The 17,564-nt window shown below is 46.3% G+C and overlaps 1 protein-coding gene across 1 annotated transcript in view; it reads right to left on the bottom strand.

Moving 5' to 3' along the window:
* The window catches only part of EFCAB6 (EF-hand calcium binding domain 6), a 256,909-nt gene that overhangs the window by 206,346 nt on the left and 32,999 nt on the right, over positions 1 to 17,564 (bottom strand). The window contains exons 5-6 of the mRNA XM_063076100.1: positions 5,510 to 5,646; positions 892 to 1,004 (exon numbers count right to left, since the gene is read on the bottom strand). Of these exons, the coding sequence (XP_062932170.1) occupies positions 892 to 1,004; positions 5,510 to 5,646 (250 nt within the window). The remainder of the gene's footprint in view (positions 1 to 891; positions 1,005 to 5,509; positions 5,647 to 17,564) is intronic.

Below are 17,564 nucleotides of genomic sequence, written 5' to 3'. Positions count from 1 at the left end.
GTGGATATGCTGACTCACTTCACACATTTTCTTTATTTTTTAAAGAATCTTAAAAAAAATTTTTTAAATTTATTGACATATTTGATCATACATATGTGTGGGGTATAGCACTGAATATCAATACCTGTGTGTAATATGTGATGTTCACATCAGGATAATTAGTATATTTGTAAGAAAGTAATCTAAGTGATTCATTTTCAGAAATAACTTACCTGAGAGTGCTTTAACTGATTCAGTCCCAGCCCAAAAGTTGTCTGACTGGTCCAGCCCTTTCCCTGAGGGTCCCTGAACAGATACAGCTCTCCTTGAGATGGTAATTAGTTACTAGCTCCCACTGTTTTCTTCATTCCCTGGTGTTTCTCCCTTCACAGGGCTTAAGTGGGCCTTTTTCATGAGCTTGTCCTGAGCTCCCAGACAAAAGAATTCCTTGCAAGGGGGTAATACATTTTAGCTGTTGGGAAGATTGTGCACCCCATAGTACTCAGCCAATGAGGAAGTGGGGAGAGGGACTTGCGTACCAGGGAATAAATTGCTTGCTACAGCCCTTTTCCATGTGCCTGTCCCATTCACAGACACCCGGACTTGCAAGGCCATTATTAAAGTCTTGCTCCACTGTACCTTGTGTCTCCATGTCCATCTTTTGGCATTGGATGGATGAGGGCATTTCTCGCAATATTCAATTTACACAATGTAACCACTTTTTGTGGCCCTTTACCAAGTTCTCAATAACCTCCCTCCCCCTCCCCCTTTCTCTATTGTTAGGCATTTATGTTGTCTTTTATAAATAATGATACCAAGGCTATGTTCGTAAATAATGCATTTTTCATCGAAGAGGAATTACAATGCCAAAGGATACTGAAATCTTTAGCCACATACTTTAAAAATACGTACCTTGATTTTCCATAAAATTTCTAAGGTTCAAGTCATTACTTATGCTGAGGTTCTTCAAAAAAACATTGTAATCCACTGGAGTATCTCTATCAATGTTGTAGTGTTTTGAAAACCTAAAATACAAATGTTATTTAGAAATCAGAAGTTATGATACAGTGAGTCTAAAATGGAGCGAGTTTGTTACTAAGGTATCCTTACACTGGGGTTGGCATTCATTTTAATGTCTGCTTCTAGCTACAGCTGGAGTTAAAAAGTAAACCCTAGGAAATGTTACTGTAAGATTTTAAAATGCAGATACTTTGAAGGAGATCACATCTTTGACTCACAGATGGGTGCTCAGAGGTCAGAATGAGGCAGAAATGCCAAAGAATGGCCCTGCCCTGTGACGCCCAAGGAGCTTCTCCTTTCTTTGGCAGAGGGAAGGGGTGGGGTGGGGGTCTTGGGCTTAGACTGCAGGGCACTCCTGTCCACTCAGATGGCAGAAGCAGGTCCCACTTGTCTTCATTAATTGGTGGGAAATGAATATGCGCCACGAGTCAGTTCACATACAATTTCCATATCCAGGGAAATCTAGAGCCCGGTGGCGGGGAGAGCGGAGGTGATCTTCCTGACCACAAGCAAATCACTTAGAGAGAAACTGAGGCCCACAGATGGCAGGTGATTTCAAAACAGTGAATGGTGGAAAGGGCAAAGCTTTTCTTAAGCATTCTAAGATTTTTATGTATAACAAGAAAATTTTAAAACACTTAACCGCTATCTAAAGTATATTGAGATACCCTTTTTTTAAAGTTAAGATAAATAGGACGCTTGGATTTTTTAAGTGAATTTTCTGTTATTCAAATCTGCCACTTGATAAATGGTTTTCTACATAATTTCTGTGTTATTACATTTTGAAAAAAATTGACAGCTTTTAAGTGTTTGGTTATCTTACCTCCATATGTCTTGGTTTCTATAATTATCTAATTTCACGTTGCTTTCTAAAAATTTAGTAATTATCACTTAAAGTATTTGTTATTTTTCTGTTTTCCAAATTTAACAAAGCTCAATGTCATGTATTCGTTTCAATGCATACCTTTTTTTCCACTTTGATGAATCTTGCCTATTGTTATAATGAGAAAAATTATCTTTAGATATGATGGCTGCCAGCTGTTAACACTGAAACTCCCTGAACGGCCCCATCTTTCATCCACAGTCTCTGTCTTGTGGATATAAGGTTGTAAGCTCAAGAACTCAGAAGGTGGCACCTAATGGACTCCTTTTTGAGTTCCTGTCATATGGAAAGAATTTGCTGGGCTGCTGCTCCAGGAAAACAGCAAGTCCCTGAGGAGAGGCTCGTGGCCAGCCTTCCAGTTTTCCATGAGGATTCAACATTCCTTAGAACTGGCATTTGCTCAGAGGAGGACTCTGGCCTGTCTTCATGCCCAGCCCATCCATGTTCACAGTACCGACTGCCCATTCATCGAGAACAGATGGAACCCTGTGGTAGTACTTGCTACAGATAACATTTCAAAAGAGAAGCCTCAGCGCGGCACAAGAATGTAGCATCTCAAAAGGCCCTTCACTAGAAGAAAGGATGGAGACAGGCCACTGCTAAGATACAACAACCAGGCCATTGTCCCAGGGACCTGAACTCTGGGCAGGAGGCCTCACGAGCCTGAGAGACCAGCAGGCAAGTGGGTAAGGCAGGAAGACCGAATTCAGGGGAGGAAGGAATGACGCCAGTCAGCCCATAAACCCCTCTAGCATCACCAGCTGGAACTGTGCCTTTGGCTCCATTCATCTGAGGCCGACCTTTAGTGATTAGTTTATTTGTTTTAGAAGACTGCTCATAAATTATTTTACCTAGATTCAAATACCTTGGGCTGCAGGGCAATAGAGGGTAGGGTGGAGTGAGATAGAAAAGGAAAAATAAAACCCAGTAGGACTCAGGATAGTTCTGATTAAGTATAAAACTTGATATAATTTTAGCTCAGCCTCTTGTTTTACATAGATTGGAAGGTACTTTGCAGCCTAAAAGGAACTATTTATCAAAGAGTAAAGAGCATTCCTGCAATCCTTACAATTATGACATAGTCAGCATGAAACGAGCTCTTATTATGTGCAGGCATATCACAGGCATGCTAGGTCCACTACATAGAATCTCCCTGCAAGGTGGGCTTCTCAGTCCCTGTGAAGGTTAATCCTAGGTGTCAACTTGGTTAGATGAAGGGATGCTAAGAAACCTGGCAAAGCAATCTTTTTAGGTGTGTCCATGAGGGTGTTTCCAACAGAGATTAGTATGAGAGTCTGAGTGGCCTGGGTGGGAAAGACCCACCCTCAGTGTGGGTGGGAACCATCCAATTCTCTGGGGGTCTGGGGAGAACAAAAGACAGAGGAAAGAGGTGAAGTTCTCTCTCTATCCGCTGGTTCTGGGGTACACCCTTCTTTCCTGTCCATGGACATCAGAGCTCGAGACTCTTCAGCTTTTGGGTTCCAGGACTTACACCAAAGACACCATCAGCTTCCCTAGTTTTGAGGCCTTTGGACTTAGACTGAGCCACGCTACTGGTATCCAGTTTATAGACGGCCTATCGTGGGGCTTTTCTGCATACTTGCATGAGCTAATTACCCAAATAAATCCCTCTTATATAATTATGACATATCCTATTGATTCTGTCTCCCTGGAGAACCCTGACTAATACAGTCCCCATTTCTCAAAGAGAAAAACTGAGTCTCAAGAGGCCCGGGAGCTTCCCCAAGGCCCTAAAACTAGGTAGGGCAAAGCACCGATGACCCCGAGCACGCCTGACTTCACAGCCCAGGCCATTCCTACCACACCAAACACCGAATGTTCATATTAAATAGGAGGCTGTTAGATAAGAGAAAGGATTCAAAAATGCATTGTGTTTCCAGCTGAAAAACTAAAAAGGCAAAGTTAATACTGAAGCAGCTTCTCGAGGAAAGAGTATATTCTTCAGCTTCAATAAGAAAAGCATTAAAGCAATTGAAGAAATGGTCTACTTTTGATCTTCTGTGTTTCTTAGTCTAAAGGAAAGCAATTCTATTATGTTAAGTTTCTCAAGCCTTATCATGAAAACAGCATTGTTTTTGAGGCTTAAAAAAAAATCTCAGATAAAAATATGTGGTGTTCTTTATTATTCAATACTTACGAGATGGGGAAACAGACAGTAACATTTTTTATAGATTTACTAGGTTGGAGACTGCAGTGCCAAACACAAGGTTTATTGTCAAATAAAACACTGTTTTGTTTTTTGATTGCCTGTTTTAGAAGAGTGCTGCCTCTGTTCTATAATTGCATGCACAAAATTATTTAATTTGTTTTGTTTGGATCTTATTCTGGACACATTCCCAGCCGGAAAAGATGTAAAAATTAAAACATCTATTATGTCTTTTATATTCTGAGGTGGGTTATAAAGAGGAAAAAAGGGAGAAGAAAAGGTTCAAAGAGTAGGAAATATCTATCTTTTAAAGTCTCCTTGCGTTTCAGCGCCTGCAGCAGCAGCGACACCAACCCATGCCCTCTAGACTTCCTTGCCTCAGGGGCAGTTTCTCCAGCTCTAGTTCCAGCTGTGGCAGCATGGTCATTAGGAGACCTGTAAGGAGCTACAGTGACCCATTTTAATAGCAACTTGTAACTCCAGTGCAGTGTGAAACTCTCAGGCTCAGGGCGAAATAATAAGTCTTCGACTTTTTTTTTTCCGTGACCGGCGCTCAGCCAGGGAGTGCACCGCTCATCCTTATATAGGATCTGAACCCGCGGCGGCGGGAGCGTCGCCGCGCTGCTAGCGCAGCACGCTACCGAGTGCGCCACGGGCTCAGCCCTAAGTCTTCTACTTTTGTTAATGCACTGGAGGGTACTTAGAAAAGCATTTGGGAAAAAGCAGGAAGAGGGACTATACCTTTTGGCTGGGTACTTTTTAAATTAAGCTAACCATGAGCCATCATCTAGTGGCTTTCACTCAAAACTCAAGCAGCCACAGAAGCCCAGTGTCTGTCTTCTTCTAAATTATCCCGACTTTTATTAAAGGCTAAAAATCATGCCGGTGGCAGGCTTCTGCACACTGTCCTTGGAGTCAGGAGCAGGTGGTGGCAGCTTTCAAATGCCACGGAGCAGCTAAATGTTCTGCTATTCACCATCTCCCTGCCGTAACCCCACCCCCAACCTCAGCAACAACAGTCCTCAAAGGGAAACTAGGTTGCTGTTATTATACAGGATGGAGACCCAACGGGGAGCACCCCAACAAATGAATAAATCCTGAAATTTCTCATTCTTCTCCTACTGCCAGGCTTTCAGTAAAAATCAACTGCAAACTGGAGAGATATGGGATGGAGGGCATGGTGCCAAGCAGGGAAAGAGAGGCAGGTGGTGATGGATTCCTCACATAATCTAGATCTGTTCGAATCTGCAGGCCGAGGGTACTTACGGATCGGAACCACTAGCTCTCCTATTCCCGGGGAGCTTCAAGACCGTGGGAGAACACCCAGTGAGCGCCTCTTTTAAGAAGAAGGTGGAAGGGGGGACGGTGGATGGATGGATCCAGGGAGCCCAACGCGTCTCGTTTTGCAACTGGTTGAGAGTTCCCCTGAGCAGTCTCTCCCCGGGCCTTCGCTTACTTACTTTTCGTATTCCTCGTCTCTCATCTTCAAACAGAAGGTCTCCAGGACCCTTCTTAGCTCATGTGGCTGAACCAGTCCAGTCTTGTTACCATCCATGAGCTGTAAGGCTTTGATAACAGTTTTAATGTTTTTGAAAACCTATGTATGAAAAGTGATTTAGGAAAAGTCAGAAGACCCAGTGTTAAGAACCAAAATGGTAGTAAAGAATGTGAAAGTTTTTTAATGCTTCTTGTAAAATAAAATGTTTTCAAAGACTCACAGTGGTAGGCATTTCAAAAGGACATGTCTATGGGAAAAAAGGACACTTTGCATTTATTGAATGTTTTCAAGGCAATTTTCTCTGTAAATGGTCTTACCAAGTTAAGAAAAAAAACTGTTTCTGATGGAAAGCAATAAATCTCATACACAATTCATTTCCTTTTAGGGCCATACAAAAAATCTTTTTTGTTAATTGATACTTAAAAACTATGGTTCTGGCATAGTTGGACTCGTACAATTTTTATTTTTCACAGCCATATGCAAACTATTTTTACTAGGAGCTGGAAAATATAACTGAATATTTCAACCCCTCTGAATTTTTTAAAGATATTACAGAAAAGTTTTATAGAGATCTTCCACAAATTTAGCAAATGACATTTATTGGGCACACAAATGTGCAGGCATTTGGATAGGCCCCGTGGAGATGCAGAGAGCAGGACTGTGCGCTGGCCCTTACGCCACTTACGTTCAGAGGAAAGACGCATCCCGGGCCACACACGCCGTCACTCACAGACTCACACACCGTCACTCACACACACACACACGCCGACACTCACAGACTCACACGCCGTCACTCACACGCACACACACACCGACACTCACAGACTCACACGCCGTCACTCACACACACACACGCCGTCACTCACACGCACACGCACACATTCACCCCTCATCCATACAGCCACTCGCCATGTTTCTGCTCTCCTAACCTCCAATTTCTCAACCTGCCCCTCACTCTCTACTGACAACCTTGCGTTTTCTATTATGGAGAAAACAGAAGCAGTAAAGACAGTTCCCACACTCCCCCACATCTCGTCTCCCAGGCTCCACTCCCACACTGTGGGAGGGATAAACCTACATGACCCTCTCTACGACCAAGCAGACACATGATGCACATGACCCATTGCCCACGGCCACACAAGGATGTTCTCCTGCACTGTCTGTCCCTCACTCTCAGGTCATTCCCATTACCATGAACCATCCAGAAATGAAGCGTCCCTCCTGCCTCGCCTCCTCGTCCAGGCACCTGTTCTCTTTTACAGAAATCCCCTCTGCAGTGGATTGAATGCTGTGGATTGAAAGGGATCACTGAAGTTTAATCCCAACTGTAACTGCTGAGAGTGGGAAATCCTGTTACGGTAATTGAAAGATAGGGCCTTGGAGAGGTGATTAGATTGTAGGACTGTGCAGTAGTGAATGGATTAAAAATGATGGTCATGGGTGTGGTTCTGAGGGCTTTAAAAGGAGAGCACGTGAGAGACTCTCTCTCTCTCTTCTCCACCATTTCTGGCATGTGAGACCCCTGCATTGCTGTAAAGCCACCACCAAGAAGACCCTTACCCTGGATTTTGGACTTCCCAGTCTCAGAAACTGTAAGGAATAAATTTCATTTTCCTATAAATCATCCAGTTCCAAGTTTTTTGTTATAAGCAACAGAAATGGACTGGAAGAACAGGCTAGAAAAAACCTAGATGCTGGTGAAAGTTTAGAAAACAAAAAAACCAGGGAAAGTTTGGAACATTTTAGAGACTCGTTAAATGGTGGTGAGCAGAATGTTTATGAAAACATGGACTGTAAAGACCATTCTAAGGAGATCTCAGATAGAAATGAGAAGATGCTTTTTGGAAACTGGGGCAAAGATCACCCTTGCAAGGAACTTGGCTGCATTCTGTTCATGCCCCAAAGCTTTATGGAATGTGAAACTTAAAGGTGCTGACCCAGGGTGTTCGGCGGAAGAAATTTCTAAGTAGCAAAGCACTCAGGAAGCTGCATGGCTATTTGCAATAGCCTGTGCTTCCAAATTCCTCCAGCTTGTCCTCAACACCCAGTTCCAAAGCTGCTTCCATTTTCAAGGATCACTCCACTTGTCTAGTACCAACTTTCTGTATTAGTCCATTTCTGTTGCTTATAACAAAATATTTGGAACTGGATGATTTATAGGAAAATGAAATTTATTCCTTACAGTTTCTGAGACTAGGAAGTCCAACGTCCAGCGTACACATTATGGTGGCAAAGGCATGAGATAAAGCCAGAATTTATAATTCAGAAGAAAGCAGAGGGCAAAAAATTGGAAAACTTTCAGCCTGGCCACAAAAGCAAGGGTTTAGCACAGGAGCCCTTTGCTAAGGAGATGAGTACAGAAGAAAGGGACTATCAAGAGAAGGGGAAAAAACCTTGAAGGCATTTCAGGGTTTGCCTCTTCCATCACAGGCCCGGAGGCCTTGGGAGACAGAATTATCTTGGGGAACAGGCCTGAGCTGCCCTCCTTGGGCTCACTGCCCAGGGCTACCTCAGAAAGCTTCTTCCAGCACCAGTGCTGTGGCTGCTCCAGCCATGGTTAAATTGGCCCCAGGTGTGGACCTGCAGATTGGAAGCTATAAGCCAGAAGCCTTGGTGGCATACATGTGGTGTTAGGTCTGCAGGCTCTCAGAATGCCATAGCTGTGGAGGCTTGGGAGCCTCCATCCTGATTTCAGAGGATGTATGGAAAAGTCTGGGGGCCCAGGAAGAGATCTGTTGCAGGTGCGGAGTCACCACAGACAACCTTTGCTAGAGCAATGCTGAGCAGAAATGTGGGGTCAGAGTTGCAGCAGAGAAACCCCATCAACGCCATTCTTAGCAGAGCCATGGGAGCAGGACCACCATGGAGACCCCAGAATTGTGGAGCTACCAGAGTGGAACCCCAGCCTAAGGGAGCTGAAGCACGGCCTCAGACCAGGAAAGTCATAGGAGCGGAGCTGCCTGAGAACTTGGGGACCCAACCCAAGCACCAGCGTGCAGAAGAGGTCGAACATGGAGTCAAGGCACATGATTCGTCAGCTTTGAGATTTAATGTCTGCCCTGCTGCTGGGTTTCGGACTTGTTTAGGGCCTGTTACACCTTTCATTTGGCCTATTTCTCCCTTTTGGAACAGGAATATGTACCCTATGTTTGTCCCGCCATTTTACCTTGGAAGTAGATAACTTGTTTTGATTTCAGAGGAGGGACTTTGAACTTTGGACTTTTGAGTTAAAACAAGTTAAGACTTTGGGGATGAAATGAATGTATTTGTATGTGAAAAGGACATAAGTTTGGGGGGCCAGGGGCAGAATGCTGTGGGTTGAATGTGCCCCCCAAACTCATTGAAGCTTAAATTGTGTCCCCCAGAGTTCCAGGTATTGGAAACTTGGCCCCACTATGACTGTTGGGAGGGTGGGAAATCCTATTACGGTAATCGAAAGGTGGGGCCTTGAAGAGGTGATTGGATTGTAGGACCCTGCAGTAGTGAATGGATTAAAAATGGTGGTCAAGGGTGTGGTTCTGAGGGCTTTAAAAGGAGAGCACGTGAGAATCTCTTTCTGCTCTGCCATTTCTGAGACCCCTGCACAGCTGTAAAGCAACCCTCACCAGATGCGTTGCCTGGACTTTGGACTCCCCAGCCTCAGAAACTGTAAGAAAATAAATTGTTTTCTTATAAACCACCCAGTTCCAAGTATTTTGTTTTAAGCAACAGAAACAGGCTAATACATCCTCTCAAGAGTTGTCTCCAGTGTGTCTCCCCCTCTCTCCTAAAATCATTCCAATCACTTTTGTCCCCACCACTCCACAAACACTGTTCTTTTCAGGGTGACCAAAGACTCCACCTAGCCAAACCCAATGGCCCCTTCTCAGCCCTCAGCTTGCTGTCCCAGCAGCAGCATTTGACACAGCTGCTTGGTCCTTCTTTCTTGAAGCACTTTTCCCACTTGGCTTCCCAACCCCACTCTCTCCTGGTTCTCCTCGGGCCTTTCTGGCTTCTCCTTCGTCTGCCTTCCTAGGTCCGCCTCATCCTCCCACCTCTAAGCCTGGTGCCCTAGGACTCAGTCCCCAGATCTCTCTGCTTCTCCACCTGCACTCACTTGCGGGTGGTTCAGTCCTATGGCCTCAGTTACCAACTGACAACTCTCAAATGTCTGTCTCCAGCCCTGGCCTCTCCTCCAAGCCCAGGTTAGGGTATCCAACTGCCTACCTGATGTCTACCTTGAGACACTAACAGACATCTCAGATTTCCCAAACCAGAACTGCTCCTGCCACAGACTCCACCCCAATAAATTATGAATCCATTCCACCATTCCCTTTGTTCTGACGTCCCACACGTACCTGGTCTATCAGGACAGCCCATCAGCGCCTCCCTTCAAGGCACTGCTGGAATGCAGCCGCGCCTCACCACGCCACTCCACACCCTGTGGGCTGGTGCCATGGCCTCCACTGGCCTTCCAGCTCCACACCTGACTGCACGCAGCAGCTGGGACATTCTGTGTGAACATAAGTCTCCGCACACCCTCCTCTGCTCCAGCCTCCACTGGCTCCCGTCCCATTCAGAGTAGAAGTCCCACCATGACCCACTGGCCCCACACAACTGGCTCCTGGCAACTCTCTGGCCTCACCTCCCACCACTTGTCCCCTTTTCCCACTGATTTCTGGCCACACCAGACTCTGCTGCTCCCCATGAGATCTGGGCTCCTCTTGCCTCGAGGCGTTTGTCCCCTGCTGTTCCTTCTGCCTAGAACATTCTTCCCCAGACACCCACTGACTCACTCCCTCGTGCCTCTCAGGTCTCGGCCCAAATGTCATCTTATCAGAAAGGCCTGCCCTGACCACCTACGGAAATTAGGACTTCTCAGCCCCAACACGTGCTTCTTCAGAGTACACATCGCCAACTAATATGACACTTGTTTTTAAATTGTCTGTCTCTCCCTCCAAATGCCAGCCCCCTGACAGCCAGGTTTGCTCACTGATTGGTCCCCAAGCATCTGACATGGTGTAGATGCTCGGTAAATATTGGTTTGAATGAACGAGAGAATCTGACTTCTTCCCACCTATTTAGGAAAAAGCCACACTCTCAGGAAGTCTTGTGATTTGTCTGCAAAGACCTCCTCGACGACCGGTGCCAACATTCAGGACCAATCCTGAGTGTCATAGTGATGGCACGGAGGATCAGTATTATAATGATTACAATCATGTGATCACTGAATAAATATTAATTGAATGTCTGTTATGTGCAAAGCCCCATGCTAAATTCTATGCACACCCCCCACTTTTTTTTTTCTGAAACATAATTGATTGTATAAGTCTGTAGGGTACAGTGTTAAATATCAATACCCAACACAACTCCCACTTCTAACAACTAGGGAACATCGACTATCTGAAACTGGGAATACCAAGCGGGCAGGAGAGGGGAGAGGACCCGTGGAGCGAAGCCCGCCCCAGGCGTCCGTCCTCAGCTCCAGCGCTTTGTCTGAAAGATGGAGCTGCAGCCACTGAGAGCACTTGTTCTGGTGGCCAAATAAAAATCTCAGCACCTTATCTGCTGCCAATCCCGATTCACCTCTCCTGGTAAAACGGAGGACATGAGGCGATGCGCTTTTTTAAAACCCCAAGCAACCCATATGGATCTGCGGCGTGGAGAGCCGGAAAGCAGCAAGCCTGGCACAGAACTCACACCCACCACAGCTCCGGCTCCAAATTTCTTATCATTTGTCAGACTGAAGTTTGGCAAGCCCTGAAGAACTGAGCTGCAGATGGTGAGGCTTATCAAAGGCAACAGAGTTGGGGCTGTGGTGTATAAGACGTGTCCCATCCATGGGAGGGAAGAAACAAGCACAAAGGAATAAAATGGCCAAGGGCCTCCAGCCACAGCCACACACCCCGCCCCGCCCCACTTCCCTGCCCCCCCCATGGTCCCTGGGCTGTAGCCCTGCTGTCCGCCTGAGGACTCACAAGCACTCAGGGCTCGCCTCACCTGGAGCAGCCGCAGACGATCTGCCCCACTGCTCTGCTCCGTGTCCTTGCTCACGTGCACCAGCTCGCTCATACCTGCTCGCTTTTGCACTCCTGGCCTCCGCTACACAGCTGCCTCCCTGCCCTCACTGAGGTCTTGGTCTCAGGCCACCTGCTCACAGAGGCCCTCCTCAATGGCCCACACAGAAGCGCACTCTCATCCCTCTCTGACCCCCTGCTTCATTTTTCGTCTTAGCATTTGTCAACACCTGGCCTATTTATTTCTGTACCTGTTTATTGTCTTTCTTCCTCCACTGAAATGTAAACTCCATGGGGCGGGGACTTTGTTCTGTCTGCTGCTGTACCTTCAGGACTTAGAACAGTGCCTGGATGGAGCGATGCCCATAAATATTTGCAGTGAGTTAGCGAGCTGTGTCTGCTGCCTGGAACGCCCTGCCCTCGTCCTGCCACTGTCCACTCTGGAGCAGGATTCGGTGCCTTCTCTTCTGGCTTTCCCAATTGCCCTTCCATCCAATCATTGGTTCCCTGACTTTGATCTTGACAACTTCATTTATTTTGGCCTGAACTTGGTAACCAGCTCCCTCCCCTGGTGCCAGGGACCCTGCCCACTCCCTGCCTGGCCTCTGCTCTCCACCCCCACTCTTCAAAGTCCCACTGCTTTGGAGGAGGAGAGCCCAGACAGCCAAATCCACGGAGAGGGGGATTTACTAACTGGCGCACAGTTAACAAGAGGAGAAGGCCATTGCTTCTTACTTCCTCTCTCCAAGCCCAACCTGCTGGTCAGAATAGAAAATTTGGTCTTGCCCTCACTGTCGCCCAAGGAGATCAGCCTAAGACAGGCGATCTCCTAGCCTGACTTCATTACCTGTGGAGACTTAACTTCCTTTACTCCAGGTGCCTGCCACCTGATTTTGTACACCTGCAAGCTAAGAATGGCCTTAACATTTTTAAATGGTTGAAAACAAATCAAAAGAAGAATAGTACTTAATGACATGTAAAAGTTACATGAATTTCAAATTTCAGTATCCATAAATAAATTGTATTGGAACATAGCCACACCTGTTCACTTACTTATTGTCTAGGGCTGCTGTGCCTCTACAAAGGCAGAGTTTAATAACTGGACAGAATCATCTGACCCCAAAAGACAAAAATCCTCACTCCTTGGCCCTTTATGGAGAAAGTTCCCAGACCCACATGCTGCTCTCCCATGCACCTCCCTTATACCTGAGTGGGTGAAGGAGTTATAGGGGAGCTTTATGTGCACAAACACATGGAAAAATGCTGAGGATTTGAAAAGAAAACCAAACAATAGGTAGTTATGACTTTAGATTAAAGACTCAGAAGCCAGGAAATGGGCCTGGGGCTCTCTGAAGCAGCTGTTCCACAGTGTTCTCTTCCCAGCTGGCCTCCTCAGCCCTGCCCAAAGACTTGGTCCGAGCCCCACCCTGCACAGCCCACGTGTAGCCTGGCACCCTTCCCGTCCAGCTCGCTGAGCCCTGCACTGGGCTGCGTGTGAGCACTGTGCCCCGAGCCTGCACTGCCCTGCCTGGTGCCCCCTTTACACCCTGACCCCCTGCCGCCCCCACTGCACCTCAACCCCTGTACCCCACAGCACCCCGATCCCCTCCTGCACCCCACATCCCCCACACCCCCAGGACCTGGCAAACCACCACAACCCCCACTATCCCAGATCCCTGCCTGGCCCCCCACCACAGCACCACAGACCCTGACAGCAGGGCAGTATCTGACCCTCTCTGCATCTTGGAACCCAGGTCTGGGTAGATGCTCAGGGCCTGGAGGGTGATGGATGAACCAAGCAATGGAGGGAAGGGAATCACAGTGTGGACAGATTGAAGTGACAAGATTCTTCCGTCTGGAAAACAAGGCTGGGGAAAAGCAGGATAGAAAGCTTTCAAGTTCTCAAGTGTGGCTTCATAAACCAGGACCCATCACCTAACACTTAAGCACATAGGAGTGAAGTAAAAGGAGGAAATGATTACTAAAAATAATTTTTTTTATAAAAGCAGAAATTTAAATTAAAATATTCCAAAAATATTTAGGTGAATTTATGAAGGGCAGAATCATGAATGTTACCACAAGCAGCAGAGAATGTTTGACCCTCAATATTAAAGCTGGGGAGTGGGGCAGATAAGCACCTCCTCCCGGGCATGGCGTTTGCCCACTGAAAGCACAGAAAACTGCTTGGAGCTGGAGCAACCCCTCTAGACAGGCCCAGTGTGTCAAATCACCTCTCTCCTTCCTCTCCACAAAGGACCTGAAGGGCAGAACACCACAATGACTAGTCACAGGCTCTGAAACGAGAATTTAAATCCCAGCTCCTCACCTATTATTCAGGTAAACTTGGAAAAGCAACCTGACTCCTCTCAACTTCATTTTCCTCATCTGTGAAATGGGAATGGATAAGGGTACAGTAGTGTAGGTGTGTGGTTAAGATGAAACGAGCTCATGTGTGTAGGTGCTTCACACACGGAGCACATTCAGTACTTGGTGGTGTGATGAGAACTGCTGATTGGGATCAAAAGCCGAGGACAGAGTTCCAAATAGCCAAATAGCCACACATCCATGTCAGGGAATATCAAGTGCCTGAACATCACTACTCTCTCCAGCCCCAGTCCCTCCTTACCCACTTCCACTGCCCCACTGCCCAGCCTAAGATAACAGAAGCCTAGACAGGGAGGAAGGTGTTGAGCAGCCAGGAGTGCAGGGCTGAGAACAGCGCCTGGATAAATGAATAATTGTTGAGTGGATAGATGAATGGAAGAACAGGTGGTTGATGAATAGATGGAAGATGGATGATAGATGGATGATGGATAATGGATGGATGGGATAGATGATGGATGGGTTGATGGACGATGGAAGGGTAGATGACAGATAAATGGATGGATGGATGAATAATAGATGGTTGGATGGATAGATAATGGGTGGATGAATGATGGATGGACAGTCAAATGATAGATGGATAGATGCATAATGGATGGATGGACAATGGATTGATGGATGGATAATGAATGGGTGGATGAGTAGATGAATGGACAGATGATAAATGATGGATGGATTGATGTGATGGATTGGTGAGTGGGTAAATGGATGGATAATGAACAAATAATGAAAGGATGATGGATGAATGGATGGATGAATGAGTGCGTGGATGGATTATGGATAGATGGATGATGGAATGATGGATGGGTAGATGCATGATGGATGGATGAATGGATGATGGATGGTGGATGGATGATGGATAGGTGGATGGATGATGGATTGATGGATGATGGATGAATGGATGGATGGATGATGGATGGATGGATGGATGGATGATGGATGGATGGATGATGGATGAATGGATGGATGGATGATGGATGAAAGGATGGATGATGGATGATGGATGAATGGATGGATGATGGATGAATGGATGGATGATGGATGAATGGATGAATGGATGAATGGATGGATGATGGATGAATGGATGGATGGATATGGATGGATGGATGGATGAATGGATGGATGAATGGATGGATGATGGATGAATGGATGGATGGATGATGGATGAAAGGATGGATGATGGATAAATGGATGAATGGATGGATGATAGATGAATGGATGGATGGATGGATGATGGATGAGTGGATGGATGGATATGGATGGATGGATGGATGATGGATGAATGGATGGATGGATGGATGGATGGATGATGGATGAATGGATGGATGGATGATGGATGGATGGATGAATGGATGGATGGATGGATGATGGATGAATGGATGGATGGATGGATGATGGATGGATGGATGAATGGATGGATGATGGATGAATGGATGGATGGATGGATGATGGATGAATGGATGGATGATGGATGGATGGATGGATGGATGATGGATGAATGGTTGGATGGATGATGGATGAGGGATGGATGGATGGATGATGGATGAATGGATGGATGATGGATGAATGGATGGATGGATGATGGATGGATGGATGAATGGATGGATGATGGATGGATGGATGGATGATGGATGGATGGATGAATGGATGGATGGATGAATGGATGGATGATGGATGGATGGATGGATGATGGATGGATGGATGAATGGATGGATGATGGATGAATGGATGGATGGATGGATGATGGATGAATGGATGGATAGATGAATGGATGGATGGATGATGGATGGATGGATGGATGGATATGGATGGATAGATGAATGGATGGATGGATGATGGATGGATGGATGGATGGATATGGATGGACAGATGAATGGATGGATGATGGATGGATGATGGTTGAACGGATGGATGGATGATGGATGGATGGATGTATGACAGATGAATGGATGGATGATGGATGGATAGGTGATTGCAGCATTCATGGGGAAGACACTTTGGTAAACCAAGGAAATCCTAGTATAGACAGTACAGGTACCTGCAAGAAGGGCAGATAGGCATCTCATTTCCTAGTGGGTTCAGTGATCTGCTCTGTACCTTCCTGCATAGAGAACCGAGAATCAGACAGAGACAGCAGAGCAGGGTGGAAGGGGCAGATTAAAGCAGCCTGAACACTACTATTGGCATGGACAGGACGTGTGAATTTTCCATAGATTAAGAGGACACCAAGAAAGGTAGAAAGCTTGAGCTGTCCTGTTCCCAAGGGGCTGCTCGTCAGGTGAGGGGACCCAAGCAGCAAGAGGACGGGAGATGGAGCAGAGGAGTGGGACCTGAGGGGGTCCAGAGGGGATTAAGTCAGAGACAGTCCTCTTCATCAGGAAACCATGTAGTTCAGAGGCCCCCAAAGCACTGTCCTAATTACTCCCCATGTACTCCCCATGTACTATAAGAGGGTAGCCTTTACGTGCTGCCCAGAGAACACACCAGTTAAGGGATAGCCCTCATCACAGACCCCATGATCTGGGGTAGAAAGGAAGCAGAAAGAAGGAGAGAAACAGCAGCAGGGAGCAGGCCGTGCCTCTCCCCACCACAGGGCCTAGAGCTGGGAGGAGTGGAGAATGGTGTGCTGAGCCCCGCAGAACTGCTGCTGAACAGGCTCTGAGCATGAGGCAGTAACTGCACCCACCTGCGCTGCGCGTGCTCATACCTAAATGTCACCAGAAAGCCATGAGATCTGCCTAGATGTTCTTAAGGGAGGAAAAAGGGAGACTTGCTAGTGCCTATCTGAGAATAGTGAGAGGAGAAAAATCAAACCCCACTGAGTTCAGATGGCTCAATAAACTGACAACAGCGGATGTTATTATTACTCTATAGCTCTTTGTTTAAAATTCTTTTTATAGCACTTTGAGCTCCAGGAAGGAAAGCTGTGAAGCCAAATAAATATGACCACCCAGGCTTTAAAGGAGGTGAGAAAAGACCTAATGCTTCTTCTCCAAAGCCCAGAATTCTCACCCAGCCTGCAAAGTGATCCCTCTGTAGGCCTGGCTCTGATGTGGCCCTTCCCGGAGGCGAGGGAAGCCCCTTCGTGCCAGAGCATAGCCTGCTAACTAACTTAAACCTTTTACAGTTGTATTCTTGGTGGCTCCCGCTTAGCTGTTTTCTGTTCACCTGGAGCCACTCTTTCTCACCCAGTTTCTAACAGAAGGGGGTCAGGAACCATACCCGACCCGCCTGCTTGCAGACTCAGCCCCCAGGGGAGGGGGCTTCTAGCAGCCCCTGTGTCTTGGCTCTGCAGCAAAATGGAAGTTCAGCACCCACTGCTGTCACCACTACGAAGTTCATTTTAAATTTCAGAAGTAGAAATTTTAAATGAAACCATGAAAAAGGATTTCTCTCACAATGAACACATCAATGCTCATTTTCCTTATTATTCTACTTTTGGCTATTTTGTATAAAATCTTTAATTAAAGTTTTTCTTTGAAATCGTCATTATCAACCCAGAAGAAAGAAAGGGGGAAAAAAAAGAACAACACAGCTGTGCAGATATGAAGCACTATTCAGGACTAAATGAACTGGAACGAAATAAGTAGCTCTACTGTTATGTTCTTAGTTTTGGCTCTGTATTCTCAATAGCACAGT

Source organism: Cynocephalus volans, chromosome 12, assembly GCF_027409185.1.
Source record: "Cynocephalus volans isolate mCynVol1 chromosome 12, mCynVol1.pri, whole genome shotgun sequence".
Lineage (NCBI taxonomy): Eukaryota > Metazoa > Chordata > Mammalia > Dermoptera > Cynocephalidae > Cynocephalus > Cynocephalus volans.
The sequence above is the reverse complement of the archived record's forward strand: the minus strand, read 5'-3'. Positions and strand labels throughout refer to the sequence as shown.